Source organism: Mytilus galloprovincialis, chromosome 9 (assembly GCF_965363235.1).
Source record: "Mytilus galloprovincialis chromosome 9, xbMytGall1.hap1.1, whole genome shotgun sequence".
NCBI lineage: Eukaryota > Metazoa > Mollusca > Bivalvia > Mytilida > Mytilidae > Mytilus > Mytilus galloprovincialis.
Genome location: NC_134846.1, coordinates 6,991,994 through 7,005,914, shown reverse-complemented (window position 1 = coordinate 7,005,914; position 13,921 = coordinate 6,991,994). Strand labels below are relative to the sequence as shown.

Below are 13,921 nucleotides of genomic sequence, written 5' to 3'. Positions count from 1 at the left end.
AATTGTCATCCTGCCTTTTTTTTTGCCAAGTTACTTATCCTGCCTTTTTTTTACTCAAAATCCTGTCCTGCCTTTTTTTTCAAATTTCATCCTAGCCCTACCCCCCCCCCCCCCCCCCCCCCCCCATAAAAATCAAATGTTAGCTCCCTAATACAACACTTTTATCATTAATATCCCATAATTCATCCACTGTACAATTTTCGTATGAACATTTGTCAAAACAGAATCTTAAATGAATGTAAATCCAAGGCAAACAAGGTAAATTACGATTAAAATTCCATGAATTAAATGCAGAGATATATTTATGACATGTATGAAGAGACTGTTAAAAACGGGGAACGAAGAAACGTAAACAATGATGTTTCCTATGCAATCTTATAAAAATATTTCTCCGATGAGTTGGATAACCTCCTATTCACTTCGATATTTGTACATGTAACGTATGATCAGAAAGAAATATAGAAAATCTGCTATTATATAGCAAAGTAATTGGAAGTGATTTATTTCTTCTAAATTCTAAAGTGCCCTTACTGCAGTGACGTCAGTTTAGAACTGTTCTACAGTCCTGACTGATTTAGTCAGTTCTGCTGACAGTTCTACGGTTAGAACTGATTTGGACAGTTCTACCTAGAACTGATTTAGACAGTTCTACCCTAGAACTGATCCTGACAGTTCTACCTAGAACTGATTTAGTCAGTTCTACCTAGAACTGATTCTGACAGTTCTACTTAGAACAGTTCTAGGGTAGAACTGTTCTAGGACAGGTAAGAACAGTTCTATGACAGTTCTCCTGACAGTTCTAATGAGAGGTTAGAAGTGATCTCCACTGTATGAGACAGACCAGTTTGAGATGTATACGTACATGCGTATTGTAGTTGTGGAACTTATTTAATCAAAGATACATGTATATGGTAGGAGTTCATTATTCTCTTGATAGGGGGAGTAAAGAAATGAATGAATAAACTCATGTTATGAAATGCTAGCATCATTCCTAATCCGTATCTGCTTTTATCTTATTTTTTATTTACTTAAAATAATTTCATTGTATTAAATAGGCAGACAATCAGAACTCATTAATAAACTATTTTCTCATGGCTTACTCCGCATTTTTTCCGTGTGGTTGTATACTTTATTATTGGCAACTATAGAAAGTTCACTATAATTATGAATCTACAAATGAACGAGAAACTATTCAGGTATAAGATTAAATTATTATTGTGTAAATCCATTAATTTGATAAGTACTAATTATAATAAAAAAAATGTCCAATATTACATCAAAAGGATGATTACCAGTTCTGTGATTAATCTTTATAGAAGTGTCATTGGTATTTTGCTATAGAAGGCGTGATGCGTGTACTTTAAGACCTACGCTTGTTTTTCAGTGCAAAACAATAAATAAGAAATACTCATTTCGAAATACTTAACATTTAACAAGTTAGTACATACATGTATACACGTTTTTAAAAATATTAAAAACATGCTGTATGTACTTAGACCAAAATCTCTACACGATTTACAACTACAGAAGCATAAGAAAGTGTTAATGTTCTCATTTGATTTTTTTCTACAAGTGTCATTTCCGCACCTGTTACATAATTTACTGTCCGGTATGGGTTTTGCTCATTTTTGAAGGCCGTTTAATTGTTCGACTTCTCCGTAATTGGGTGTCTGTTTGAGAGTTTTCCCGTTGGGAGTCATACCACATCTTTTTTACACTACGTTGTGAAAAGGAACAGTGCTCGTAACTTCACACTGAATAAATCAAGTCGCAGTTGTTTCATCGGTGTTTTCAATCAAACATATTTACCGTTACATATTAAATAAGTGGTAATACATGGATTCTCCACACAAAGTTAGGAAATTCTAAAGATTTACTAGACAATTACTTCGTTGCCCTAGTCTGTGCGAATCTACAGCAACACGTTACTGTAGCGAATATGTCAACATTGCATTGTGACCAGATTGCCATGTCATACAGAAATAGAAATTTCATAGGAAAATTCCTTATTTTAATGAATATTCGAGATATCATATGTTGTGCACTGTCTTGTTTCATGTATCGAAATATGCAAAAGTCATTTTTGATTATTTTTTTAATATGAAAATAATTAACATTCCCAATTTAAAAAAAAAAATAATCTCAAATGTTATTCAAGCTTGACACGACATGGACATTAAGTTCCTGACAAATTTAGAAAATTGAGTTATCAAATTAGACATTCTTATATAATTTCAAAACTTTGATGTCATGTGTAATTTGTTTAATAGCTTAATCAGTTCTAAGTTTTGATGTACGTTTACAGTTTTCTGTGGAAAAGGATTATCAATTTTCTGTTTTAATTTAATTTTTGTCCAGAAAGTCCTTTTACTTGTTAAGATTAAGATAATTTTTTATTAAACTTTGAGAATTATTGGGAATTTCCCAGTAAATAGTTTTAACAAAGTACTGAACTTTAAGGAGGTTCCATATAACATGATGACACGTTAGTCTATATCTCAAATAACTGAACGAACGAAAAACAACTGTCAATTTTCTGACTTACTGCCATCAACCTCTTTTTGTTGACGTCTTTTCCAGGTTTATTTATGTGTTTGTTTAACTTGAAAATAAGAGTTAAATTAAACGGGGTTTTGCAGCTATCTAAACCTCCCATTTGTATGACAGCTGTTTATAGTTCTTCTAAACTGACATTGGGATCTATCAGCCAAAACAGTGTAAACATACATCACAGACATACGATACAAATGTTGTAAAATTTCAAGTAAGACCAATGAAAAAACAATTTGTTATCTATTTTTTAGAAAGACAAAGAACGCATTTCGTGTCCTCTTCATAGAAGATAACAAAAGATATTACTACAATTCTTTGTGTATCGGTTGTTGTTTGTTTATGTTGTTGTTACTTTTATGTTGTTGTTTAGTTGCTGTCTCATGTACAATTGTGTACGTATACCTACCATCATCATATATTCATAGTATCCTCTAATTACCTCTATTTGGACATCCTTTTCAAGAATAGTAAATGATAAACTAATGATAGATACCAGGTTGAATGGAAGTTTGGTGTTGTCACCTTAACATTGTTTAGGAAGATTTTGAATTAATCTAAGGCTAGATTTTATATGATAGGATCTTAAAAAAAACAATTTCTTCAATTATGTTAAAAAATATTTTCATTTATCTTTATTTAGTTAGTTACAATAGATATAGGAAGATGTGGTGTGAGTGCCAATGAGACAACTCTCCATCCAAATAACAATTTATAAAAGTAAACCATTATACATTGTTGTACATATATTCGTCTTCAATTTCTTACTCTAACCACAATATAGTGGAAGGAATATTTACATATAGTAGAGAAAACTTAAAGGATAGAGGATATTCATTCACGACACAAAATCTGTTCATTCCCAGCAAAAACACAAAAAAGGAAAGGATAAAATCTTTTAGTGTTGTCTTCCATCTCAAGGTCAGAGTGAAGTTTTCAAAACACAGCAAACCAAAACAAAAAACACTCTCTTACCTCTTTAAAAGGAAAAGACGGCCTCATTAGCACCGGTTTGAGAGAAATTCTTTTCAAAATGATAGATAGACTTTGTAAGATGTTGCACGAACAAATCGGACTCGTTCAACAAAGAGCATCCTAACATAAAATAGTTCCTGCTCATAGGTGTTTATTTAACACACACCCTTTCGTCTACAAGTTAAGCAATCGAGTCGTACAAAAACTATAGGCTTAGTGCTCTAGAACACCTCCTAATTAGTGCAATAATGAGAAACGTTTTACTCGGGACTTCTTGAGTGTATACTATACTGATGAAGGTAAACCCAGATAGGGGTGTTGGGCGCAAGAAAGGTATAAAACGTTTTATGTTACAAAGAAAAGTACATGACATTTTATTTTGAAAATGTATAATAAAAAATATGTAAATGTAATGGAGGAGAAATACCGAGGTAGAAATTACGTTTGTATCTCAAAGTAAAATTTCCACAAAGGAATCGTTATGAAACAGATTGGTTAAATTCACAATTTTCAAAGAGTTATCGCGAGAACGTCTGCAGATTTGTGATGAGACATGTGCTTGCCTCGGAAGAAATGAAAGTTATTCTGTTGAATGTCTTTATTACAATTTAAAAAAACCAAGACATTTTTACATAAACTAGACAATAGTTTAGAATTCTAGTATCTAATAAAAACTGAGAAATACAATATGGTTGCTTAAAAAGATTTGAATTGGAAGTTCTGAAGAAAAAAATCTGAGGGTTGGCAGAAATGATGGAAACTGTAAAGGAAACCAAAAAATAATTACCAGATTTAATAATAAATTAGTTTATTTCGTTTTCTAACACTGTGCGTACGCTGCTTTTTCAGATGGTTTTGGATTTTCTGTGTACACCCCTGCTTTATTTAATCAAAACATTATAAGATGCATGACAAATGAAGGTAAAGTCAATAGAACGTTTCGAATATACTGTAAATTCAGAAATTATTGCAAATTGTTCAAGTGGTTATTATTACAAAAAATGCGACAGGGTTATAATTGCAGTAATTTAAACTTGCGTTTTGAATTTTTTATATCAATTAAATAGGGTTTTTCTCAATAGCGCAGACTTTAAAATCACGTTTTAATCCAAAATGACAAAATCGCAGTAATAGGCAGTAGACGTGTTTTATTTTTCTTCTCAAGGTACTGAGATCTGTGTAATGTCCATCAGTAATGCTCCTATATCTTTCGATCTTACGTCATTTTTTGTTCGATAAATCACGAGACAGTACGACACTAAAGGCAGTGTTTATTTATCATAGCGAATTTTCAAGTCGGATGTTTAACGATAGATATATAATATATTTACAAAATTTCTGTCATAAAAAAAATTCACACAATTATCTGAGTTAATTAACACCTAAAATATCAACCAATAATTTTTCCTAACTTCTCGTTGTAAAGCAACATAAACAGTAAATATCCCACTTAATATTACTGTTCGTGTTCCTTCTATTAAAATGTCATAAAAATATTATATACATGCTATATACAAATATAACACTGATTCCTTTTCGGATCAGAGTTAGAAATCTTATCACTGCTACATTGTAACAAAACAATATATATATATACAAATGTCTGTTACATGTACATGTTAGTTTCAGTCCGGGAATACCTGCTGGATTTCGTCCTACGTATTGACAGTTTCACTTTTATTAAGCCACCTCCAAACATCGATTTCATTACGCGCACAAATCGTTTGTTAAATGCGCAATACAACAGGAAGTTGACAGAAAGGTTAAGGAGAAGCAACATGTTACTTATATGTCGTAATTTATGATAGTGTGAGAACGGAATATGTAACAGCCGAGTAAAATCTCCAATTGTTGATGGTAAGATGGCAATTATAGACAATAGTACAATAGAAATAAGTGTTATTGTAAATCTCCTTTGGTCCAGCTGCCAATCCTTTTCTTTGTTGTTTCTTATATCATATTCCTTTCGAATAGACCTTGCTTTATGCACAGCATATATCAGATACGAATTGCAGAATACAAATATGACCAATGGCGCGACGTGAAAAAGTGCAATGCAAACTATGTCATAAACGCGGTAATTGTGTGAAGCTCTGAACGATGTTGGGTATAAATGGTATTGGTTAGTAGCTCCTACTAGACTGAAACATAGGAATCTTGGAACTGTGATAAAAATTGTTGCAACTAAAATAATTGCTATTCTTACTTTGGCTCTGTTTAACGAAAATTGAGCTCGAGCCCACAATGGCGCTTTTACATATAAAAATCTGTCAATTGTTACCCCAACTGTCAGCCAGACACTGGAAGCAGTGAAAAAATTTACAAGTGGAAAAAACAAGTAAGCGTCAAAGAACTTCCATTCGTATAAAGTTGATCTGTTCGAGACCATCAGGTGGAGGAATGATAGCACCAGTGCACACATATCTGTGACAGCGAGTGCTTTAAGGTAGAAGTATGGAGGATTATTCAAACGTCCTCTAATTAAAATGATTAAATTGAGTATATTTCCGAAAACACCAGCGACACAAAGAATTGGTCCAATATACTTATTACAAATAACAGCAACCATATCAACCTCATCCCGTACTTGATTCGAGCTAGGATATGTTTCTGATGACACATCGGAATCATTGAAAGTTGTCATGGTAACTATTGTGGAATTCATGATCATTTTCCTAGAAAATAAAAGAAACAAAATAAAACAAAGACAGATTTGTTTTGTGTCTAGTTGATTATCATTTTAAGTCATTAGGACAACAATATTGAAGATCCCAACGGTAGTCTCTTTTCTCTAGATTTATATATAACATTTTTTTTTTTATACAATATGAATTATTTAAACAATAAGATAGGCTTCACGCCTATGTAACAGTAAATAACAACATAATTTTAAAGGAGAAATTAAATAGCCAACATTATTTCTTTAACAATAAGCAATTGTCTATACCATATGTCATCAAACTCCTACTCATCTCCGGGACTAGACAAGTTAGGAATAATATAATCGGAAAGAATATCCAAAACAACTACAAGACTAACAATCTCAATGTCTATATAAAAAAAGACACCCACTAAATTATTATGGACAAAATCATTAACACGTTTTTTCGACAGACAAAATACCATGTTACAGGAATAATGAAACTAATTTAGGATTTTTGTAAATTCAGAAATGTTTGCGTGCATCTATTATATGGATTGTTGAACAGAACATATATATATGAAATTGATTGGTGTTTTGTTATAAATTAGGCTGTTATTTTTCTAAATTGAATTTTCTAGATGTTCATGTTGGGGTCTTGTATAGCCGTACAGACGGTTTAGAATTTTCTCATAGTTGAAGGCCGTACGGTTGCGTTTAGTTGCTTTCATCCAATTAGTATTTACTTCTCTATGTTAGTTGTCTCACTGGCAATCATACAACAATTTCTTTACTTTCATTTTGAAATTACGGGGATTGTTGAATGAAATTAAACTAGAAAGTTTTATTTTTGCCAAATTTGCATGTATTCTATTAAAATATCGCAATAATATTAAAAAAAAAAACATTTAAAGAAAATCATACATTTAAAGTAAATATGGCTATGGTTAAATGTCTAAATTGGTTTAAAAGACAGTTTGGCGTTTCAAACACTACTATACTTAGACTTGAACATGAATGTGCAAACTAAGCAGAATTTACTGTGTGTAGATATTGTGTTAATTAACAGAAGATATAGCAAAGGTGGTATTACTGGTAATTTTCTATTACAATTATGTAATGGATCTTCTTCCAAGAAACAGACATTCAGACAATTTTATTATCTGTCTTTCAATTTAATGCATTGTTGAATGACCACGAGAGAAACCGAGTTTATGTACTACATGTACTATACAAATCTTTAATGTGGCGTCGTAACTGATTTTATGGAAATACAATGATTTGATATAACCAGTTGTACTATGTTACAATGTAATGTTTTTTTTTTATCTTACCTCCTTTACATTGATTTTACTAGGAATGTGATTGGTTAAAAGCGTCCACGTGGAGATCGTGTATATTACATGTTAAGTATAAATATATAACGAATAAAACGACAAGTTACTTTTAAATATCAGATCGAGATTGTTCTGGTTTGGACATGGTTGTAACGGGTCTTACATCCCAGCTCCTTTGTTCTAACAGTGGTGATATGAGCTGGATCACCCCTACCAGATCACCCCAGTTTAAGTTTCTTTTTTTATGCACACTTTCCTTTGTTCTGTAACATTTTGGCGGGAATGTCAAATCCAGTATAAAACTTATAATTATTTATACGGAAAAGACTATCTATCAAAATTCACGTAGAAAAATTCCAGTGTATATGCTGGGATTTGAACTCAAGACCTTTAGCATTTCAAACCAAGACACATACCACTTCACCAGGACGACTTGATACGAACTATCAGAAATTTAACATACTTAAAGGAAGCAAGATATGTTTATAACTGGGGCGAGTTGGCAGACCTTTACTCAGTGGGATTTAAACCCTTTTCGTTAAATAAATGAGTTGTCAGACTGATTGTTCAATTTGATTTTATACATTTTTAAAGTTGGGCGAGTCGGTAACAAGAGTGGGGCTATTTTTTCATAAAGTGGCGATATAGTGTGGGCCGATTGGCCAGTGGGGCGAATTGACATTGATTGATATCTACTCATCGTGTTAGGGGGTCATAAAGGGTATACATCATATAGTAATATAAGAAGGATATAATAATGGTTGTGTGGCGTTCTAAACTAGATTTTTTGAATTGTCAATGGTTTTTCGTCTAATCTAAAACAGCTGGGATGTAAAATAGTTATCCCATTCGGACTTGGTCCATCGGGATGATCTTACACTGACACACCGCGTTCTTATGGGACTATTAATTGAATTCGAGCATAACTCATTATACTAGGGTGCGATTTTATATTATAATTCAGAAAGATTTTCGATTTCTGTTAACTATTCATACAAAAAGTTCAAATAAGCTTTTGCCATAATACTTAAGGGCTGTTAATATTATATTATATTATATATATTAGAACGACAGACACATTCTATTCTATATTTGATCTATATACATTTAGTTCAAATAACCTTTTATTGCCTTATATCATAACACTAGAGGGTTATTTGTATTATAAATCAGAATAAAAGACAAGATCTATTCGATTTGTTTTAACTATTCATTCTAATAGTTCAAATAAGCTATTAATTTTTTATGAGGTGATAAGTGCATGTTATACACTGTACATGATGATCGCTTTGTTAAATGATACAGATAAATCGACGTTAAATGTAACTTCTATTTGTACAACAAAAAATATAATTGCAATTTTTCACACGATTTTATCCCGTTCAAATACGTTTTAAACATGAACTTTAGGTAAAGCAACGAGTTTTAACCGACAAACCTATTTTTCAACATGAGTTATTTATATTAAAGTCATAATAACAGACAAGTTATTTGATTTCTTTAAACTATTCATACAAATACTTTCATCACTTCAATTAGGTGATACGTGCATGTTATACCTGATGATTGCTCTATGAAAAGATAGAAATACATCGTTGTACACTGTATCTTCTCTTCATTGAATGGTTTTAACATTTTTTTTATGTGGTTCTGATCCGTATTAACGGTGACGTCGGGTTTAATGACGAATTCTAACTAATAAACATTAGCGATGGTTTTGATGAGTCCGGGAAATGTTTTGGTGCATCTTCATTACTTAGTTGTGGTTCAGACTTAAAGTCCCGGATTGCACTTACATTTAGTATATGTCGTATGAGTGTCAATAAGACAACTCTATATCCAAGTCACAATGTATTAAAAATTATACGTGAAAGTACGGACGTCAACACAAAGCATTGGATCACACTGAAAATCAAGCAATAAAGAGCACCAAAAGTCCTAGAGGTAAACAATTTAAATAGGGGAACCAACGGTCTAATTTATATAAAAATAAGAGAAACGAAATATGCATTTGTCTAACAAAAATCGTTATAAATTCTAGGCTTAGAATTGTACATGAATACACCAGACGAAACGATGAGCTTCAGTCTTAGTTATTTCATAACATCAAAGTACAGAACCTTAGGTAATTTTACACTTATACAATTCGTTACTGCAATTATTTGTAGCCACCAGAAAGATATTTTGCGCAGATAGACTACAATGAAGATACAGACATATTGAGTCTTAGCCACCAGGAAAACTTTTTTGTGCGGATAGACTTATATGGATACAGACATACTGAGACGCATGTGGTTTACAGAGAACGTTGACTGTAGGAAAACACGAGACTTAATGAACAGCTTCATGGATAAACTATAGGAGTGTCGTCTATTCAGAAACAGAAATGACAGCATTACTTCAGGAAACAGTTTTAGTCATTACAGTATAATTAGTTTCTCCAACTCCTGCTTTTGTCTTAAGGTAATGGGAAACAAAATTAATGATGATGTAAGCGTTGAAATAGGCTTCATTGGAAAATAGTATATAAGTCTAGACTGGTCTTTTAAAGTACAAATTCAATTTTGTGGTTAAAATTGCAATAGTATTAATACATGTAATTAAATCAGTGATGAAAACAAGAATCATATTTTTTTTAAAAGAAAACTGTACAAAAATGAATTAAGAGAGGAATTAAGAAAAGTAAAATAACAAGATTACTGAACTTCGAGAAAAATTCAAAAAGAAAGTCCCTAATCAAATAGCAATATCAAAAGCCCAAATACATCAAACGAGTGGATTACAACTGTCATATTCTTTACTTGGTACAGGTATTTTCTTATGTAGACAATTGTGGATTAAACCTGATTTAATAGCTAGCTAAACCTCTCACTTGTATAACAATCGCCCCTGAATATCATTATTTCATCAAATCATTTTCATATTATTTACCTTATAATTAAGTTCGTTATTAACGTTCGGTTCTTATAAAATTTTTCAGAGTCATAATATCGTTTGTTTCCGCTTTTGAATTGTTTGTTCCTCAGTGCTGGAAGTCGTACGGTTTGTATGGTCTTTGGTGAACAAGTATTTCATTTGCAACCATAAATACATATTGGGTTAACGTATTTGCCATGAAGACTGCGTGTCATGTATTTATGTATTTTATTATTTATGATGAGGTTGTAGTCTTATTGACGTATATCACACTAAGTTTTCCTCATTTATTCATAATAAGTGCTGGTAATATTTTCTCAACGAAGATATAGTTTGGGTCGTCCGTTTCAAAATCTGCTATTTAAACTGCGAGCAAGCTTTGTATGTGCTTGACTGTATGCTTGCTGTTTTATGTTCTGTTATGTATGTTTGACTAAATATGTATATTTGTTTGCATGTTATTTTGTTTGTGTGTAATAAATTATTGTTTTACATTGTCATTTCGGGGTCTTTTATAGCTGATTATGCGGTATGGGCTTTGGTTATTGTTGAAGGCCGTACGGTGATATATAGTTTTTAATTTATGTATCATTTTGCTCTCTTGTGGAGAGTTGTCTTATTTGTCATATATTTAAAACGTGTGTTACTGTGTTTGCAATGTATCGACAATAAGTAAAACTTTGATTTGAAAAAGTTTTTATGTCGCAGTTTGATTACAGAAAACAAGTTGAACAAATATGTTTTAAATATTCAAATTGAGTAGTTAAATTTATTTACCTTTTAGAAATCTAATCCAAGAATTTTGTATACTTTTCATTCCAATTGATATTAAAATTCACTATAAACGTATGTAATGCTAACATACAAGTCCCATCTATGATATTCCCAAGAAAGAAAGGATCGGGTAATACTATGCATACATTTGTAATTATAAATTAGATTTTATGAAAATTACCATTATTAGTATTATAAAATGCAATCATTCGAAAGACTTTTTAAAGAGGTTTTGATTGTGTAATAGCAATAAAAGATAAAATTTACAATAGTTGTAATGCAATCAATTGAGCGTAAATGTCAAATATAATTACAATTATTAGATGTTAAATAAATTAAAAACTTAAAAGGATCGTACATTGTTTTTGTTAGAGCAGTGACATTAATAGGTGTAAATGTTTGATCGTTTAACAAAATAGGTCAACCGTTGGTAGAACAAACGAACGGTGAATTTATTTACATATCGTGCACTAAAAAAAGCACCAAAAACATAGAAAAAATTATCTATTTTACAAAAAAAAATAAAATTGAATAGCACAGAAAACAACTTAGAGTGCGTCTCGTTGATTCAGAATCAAATATTACATTTTTGATGTAATTGTTGTGTTCCATTCGTAAAACATTATTTTCCTTTTTGTATCCCTTGAGTAGGTTGATCTTTATGACCTTTGTTAACTGATTCGAACATAGTTACAAAACAACAACACGGCGTCCAAAATGAGCGAAAAAAATTACATTATAACATTTCAAATATAATACTTTTAGATGAAACAAGATAAATAAAATTGATGTATAGTTAAAATCAAAATTAACGAAATTGTATTAATAAAAATGAAAATGTAAATGATACATTGTGGTTTTTCTCGACCACTTGTATTATCATCATCATACTAATTAATTAATGGTTATCATTACATTGGTTGCAATGAAGTACTTGATGTCACAGTTAAATAAAAACCGATATTATCACATGTGAAATAAACATGGTTATTTCACTCCTCTGACGTCATACAACGATAGGCATTGTCAAGACGTTGATAACGGCGTATCAAAACAAATTCGGAATGCGTAGAACAAATATATAGTTCCTAACATTTTTTACATTAATTTCTTTAAAAAAAGCCATTTTATAACTGAAATAAAAAGAATAACTACTTAAAGAATTCAAATATTGAAAAATATTCAACTCGCATTCGTGAATTAATGTGTTGTTCGGTCACTCGTTGAATATTTTTCTCTATTTGAAATCTTCGATTAGTTATTCTATAAATAATGTGTATAGATATAAGAAGATGCGGCATGAGTGCCAATGAGACAACTTCTTAAATATCAAAGCCACAATTTGTAAGGGAAACCATAACAAGTTAAACATGTAAAAACTCTCTCACAGGCACATATATAATAATATATGTATCAAATAGCTCTGATGTACAGTAGTTGTCATTTGTTTATGTAATTTATACGTGTTTCTCGTTTCTCGTTTTTTTCATTTTGTATAGATTAGACCTTTGGTTTTCCCGTTTGAATGGTTTTACACTAGTAATTTGGGCCCTTTATAGCTTGTTGTTCGGTGTGAGCCAAGGTTCCGTGTTTAAGGCCGCACATTGACCTATAATGGTTTACTTTATTTTAAATTGTTATTTGGATGGAGAGTTGTCTCATTGGCACTCAAACCACACCTTCCTATATCTATACACACAGTAAAAATATAAATGATATTGGAGTGAAAATAATTTCTGTGGTCATTCTATACCTCTCATGTTTGATAAATTATAATTGTGAAGACAAAGTGTCGTCGTCTTCATTTCCCATTTACCATATGAAAAGAAATGTGTGATCAAATTTTTGAATTATTTTGAAGATTTTTACAAATTGTTTTTATTAAAGAAATGGATTTCTTACATTATACAAAGATTTACCTATTAAAAGAAAATGCATCTAGTTCCTCATTACAGAGTTTGCATATTCTTTTTTCTTTTTTTCAAGTGTATTCTAAATCTTGTTAAAACACTTCTTTAAAAGTATAATAAGTAAAGCTGGAAATTAAAGTTTGATTTGATTAATCGATAAGTGCTAAGTATTAAAAAGAAGATGTGGTATGATTGCCCATGAGACATCTCTTCACAACAGACCAAATGAAAAAGAAATTAACAAATATAGGTCATCATATGGCCTTCAATAATGTGCAAAAAAAAAAAGAAAGTTTATTTCAAGATGTACTATTTTGTCTTTATCATAAACCAACTCTTTCCTACATATGTTACAATATTTTAAGTAGGATTTCGATTTCATCACATTTTGTTATGTTCAATTAAGATGAGAATATTTGTTTCTCTTGAAAATCAAGCAATTTTGGGAAAGCTTGAATAAAAATAGTCAAAGAATTGTTTTATTCTATGTTATATGTCGAACTCTTTTTCCACTATTTGATCATATTTGTTTAAATGTTTAACACCAGAGGATAACGAACTAATTAATCAAATATGTCCAAATTTGTTGCGTGCTTATTCACTCCTTATGCAAATTTACAGTATTTTTACATTATTACATATATTATAGTTGGTTTCTGTGTGTGTTACATTTTAACGTTTTGTTTCCGTTGTGTCGTTTGTTTTCTCTTATTTTTGAGTGTGAATTCACATTACTATAAGACGTATCCCAGTACTTTTCTATCCCAAATTCATGTATTTGGTTTGGGTGTTGTATTTGTTATTCTCATCGGATTTTG

General features: G+C 31.0%; 1 protein-coding gene across 1 annotated transcript; it reads right to left on the bottom strand.

The window, feature by feature from the left end:
- Window positions 1-4,223: 4,223 nt before the first annotated feature.
- Window positions 4,224-11,294, bottom strand: LOC143046607 (putative G-protein coupled receptor B0563.6). The gene is made up of 2 exons (XM_076219753.1): window positions 11,197-11,294; window positions 4,224-6,200 (listed from the first exon to the last, which is right to left on the bottom strand). The coding sequence occupies exon 2, from the start codon at window positions 6,194-6,196 to the stop codon at window positions 5,132-5,134; it is 1,065 nt and encodes a 354-aa protein (XP_076075868.1). The 5' UTR covers window positions 6,197-6,200; window positions 11,197-11,294; the 3' UTR covers window positions 4,224-5,131.
- Between the last annotated feature and the right edge of the window lie 2,627 nt (window positions 11,295-13,921).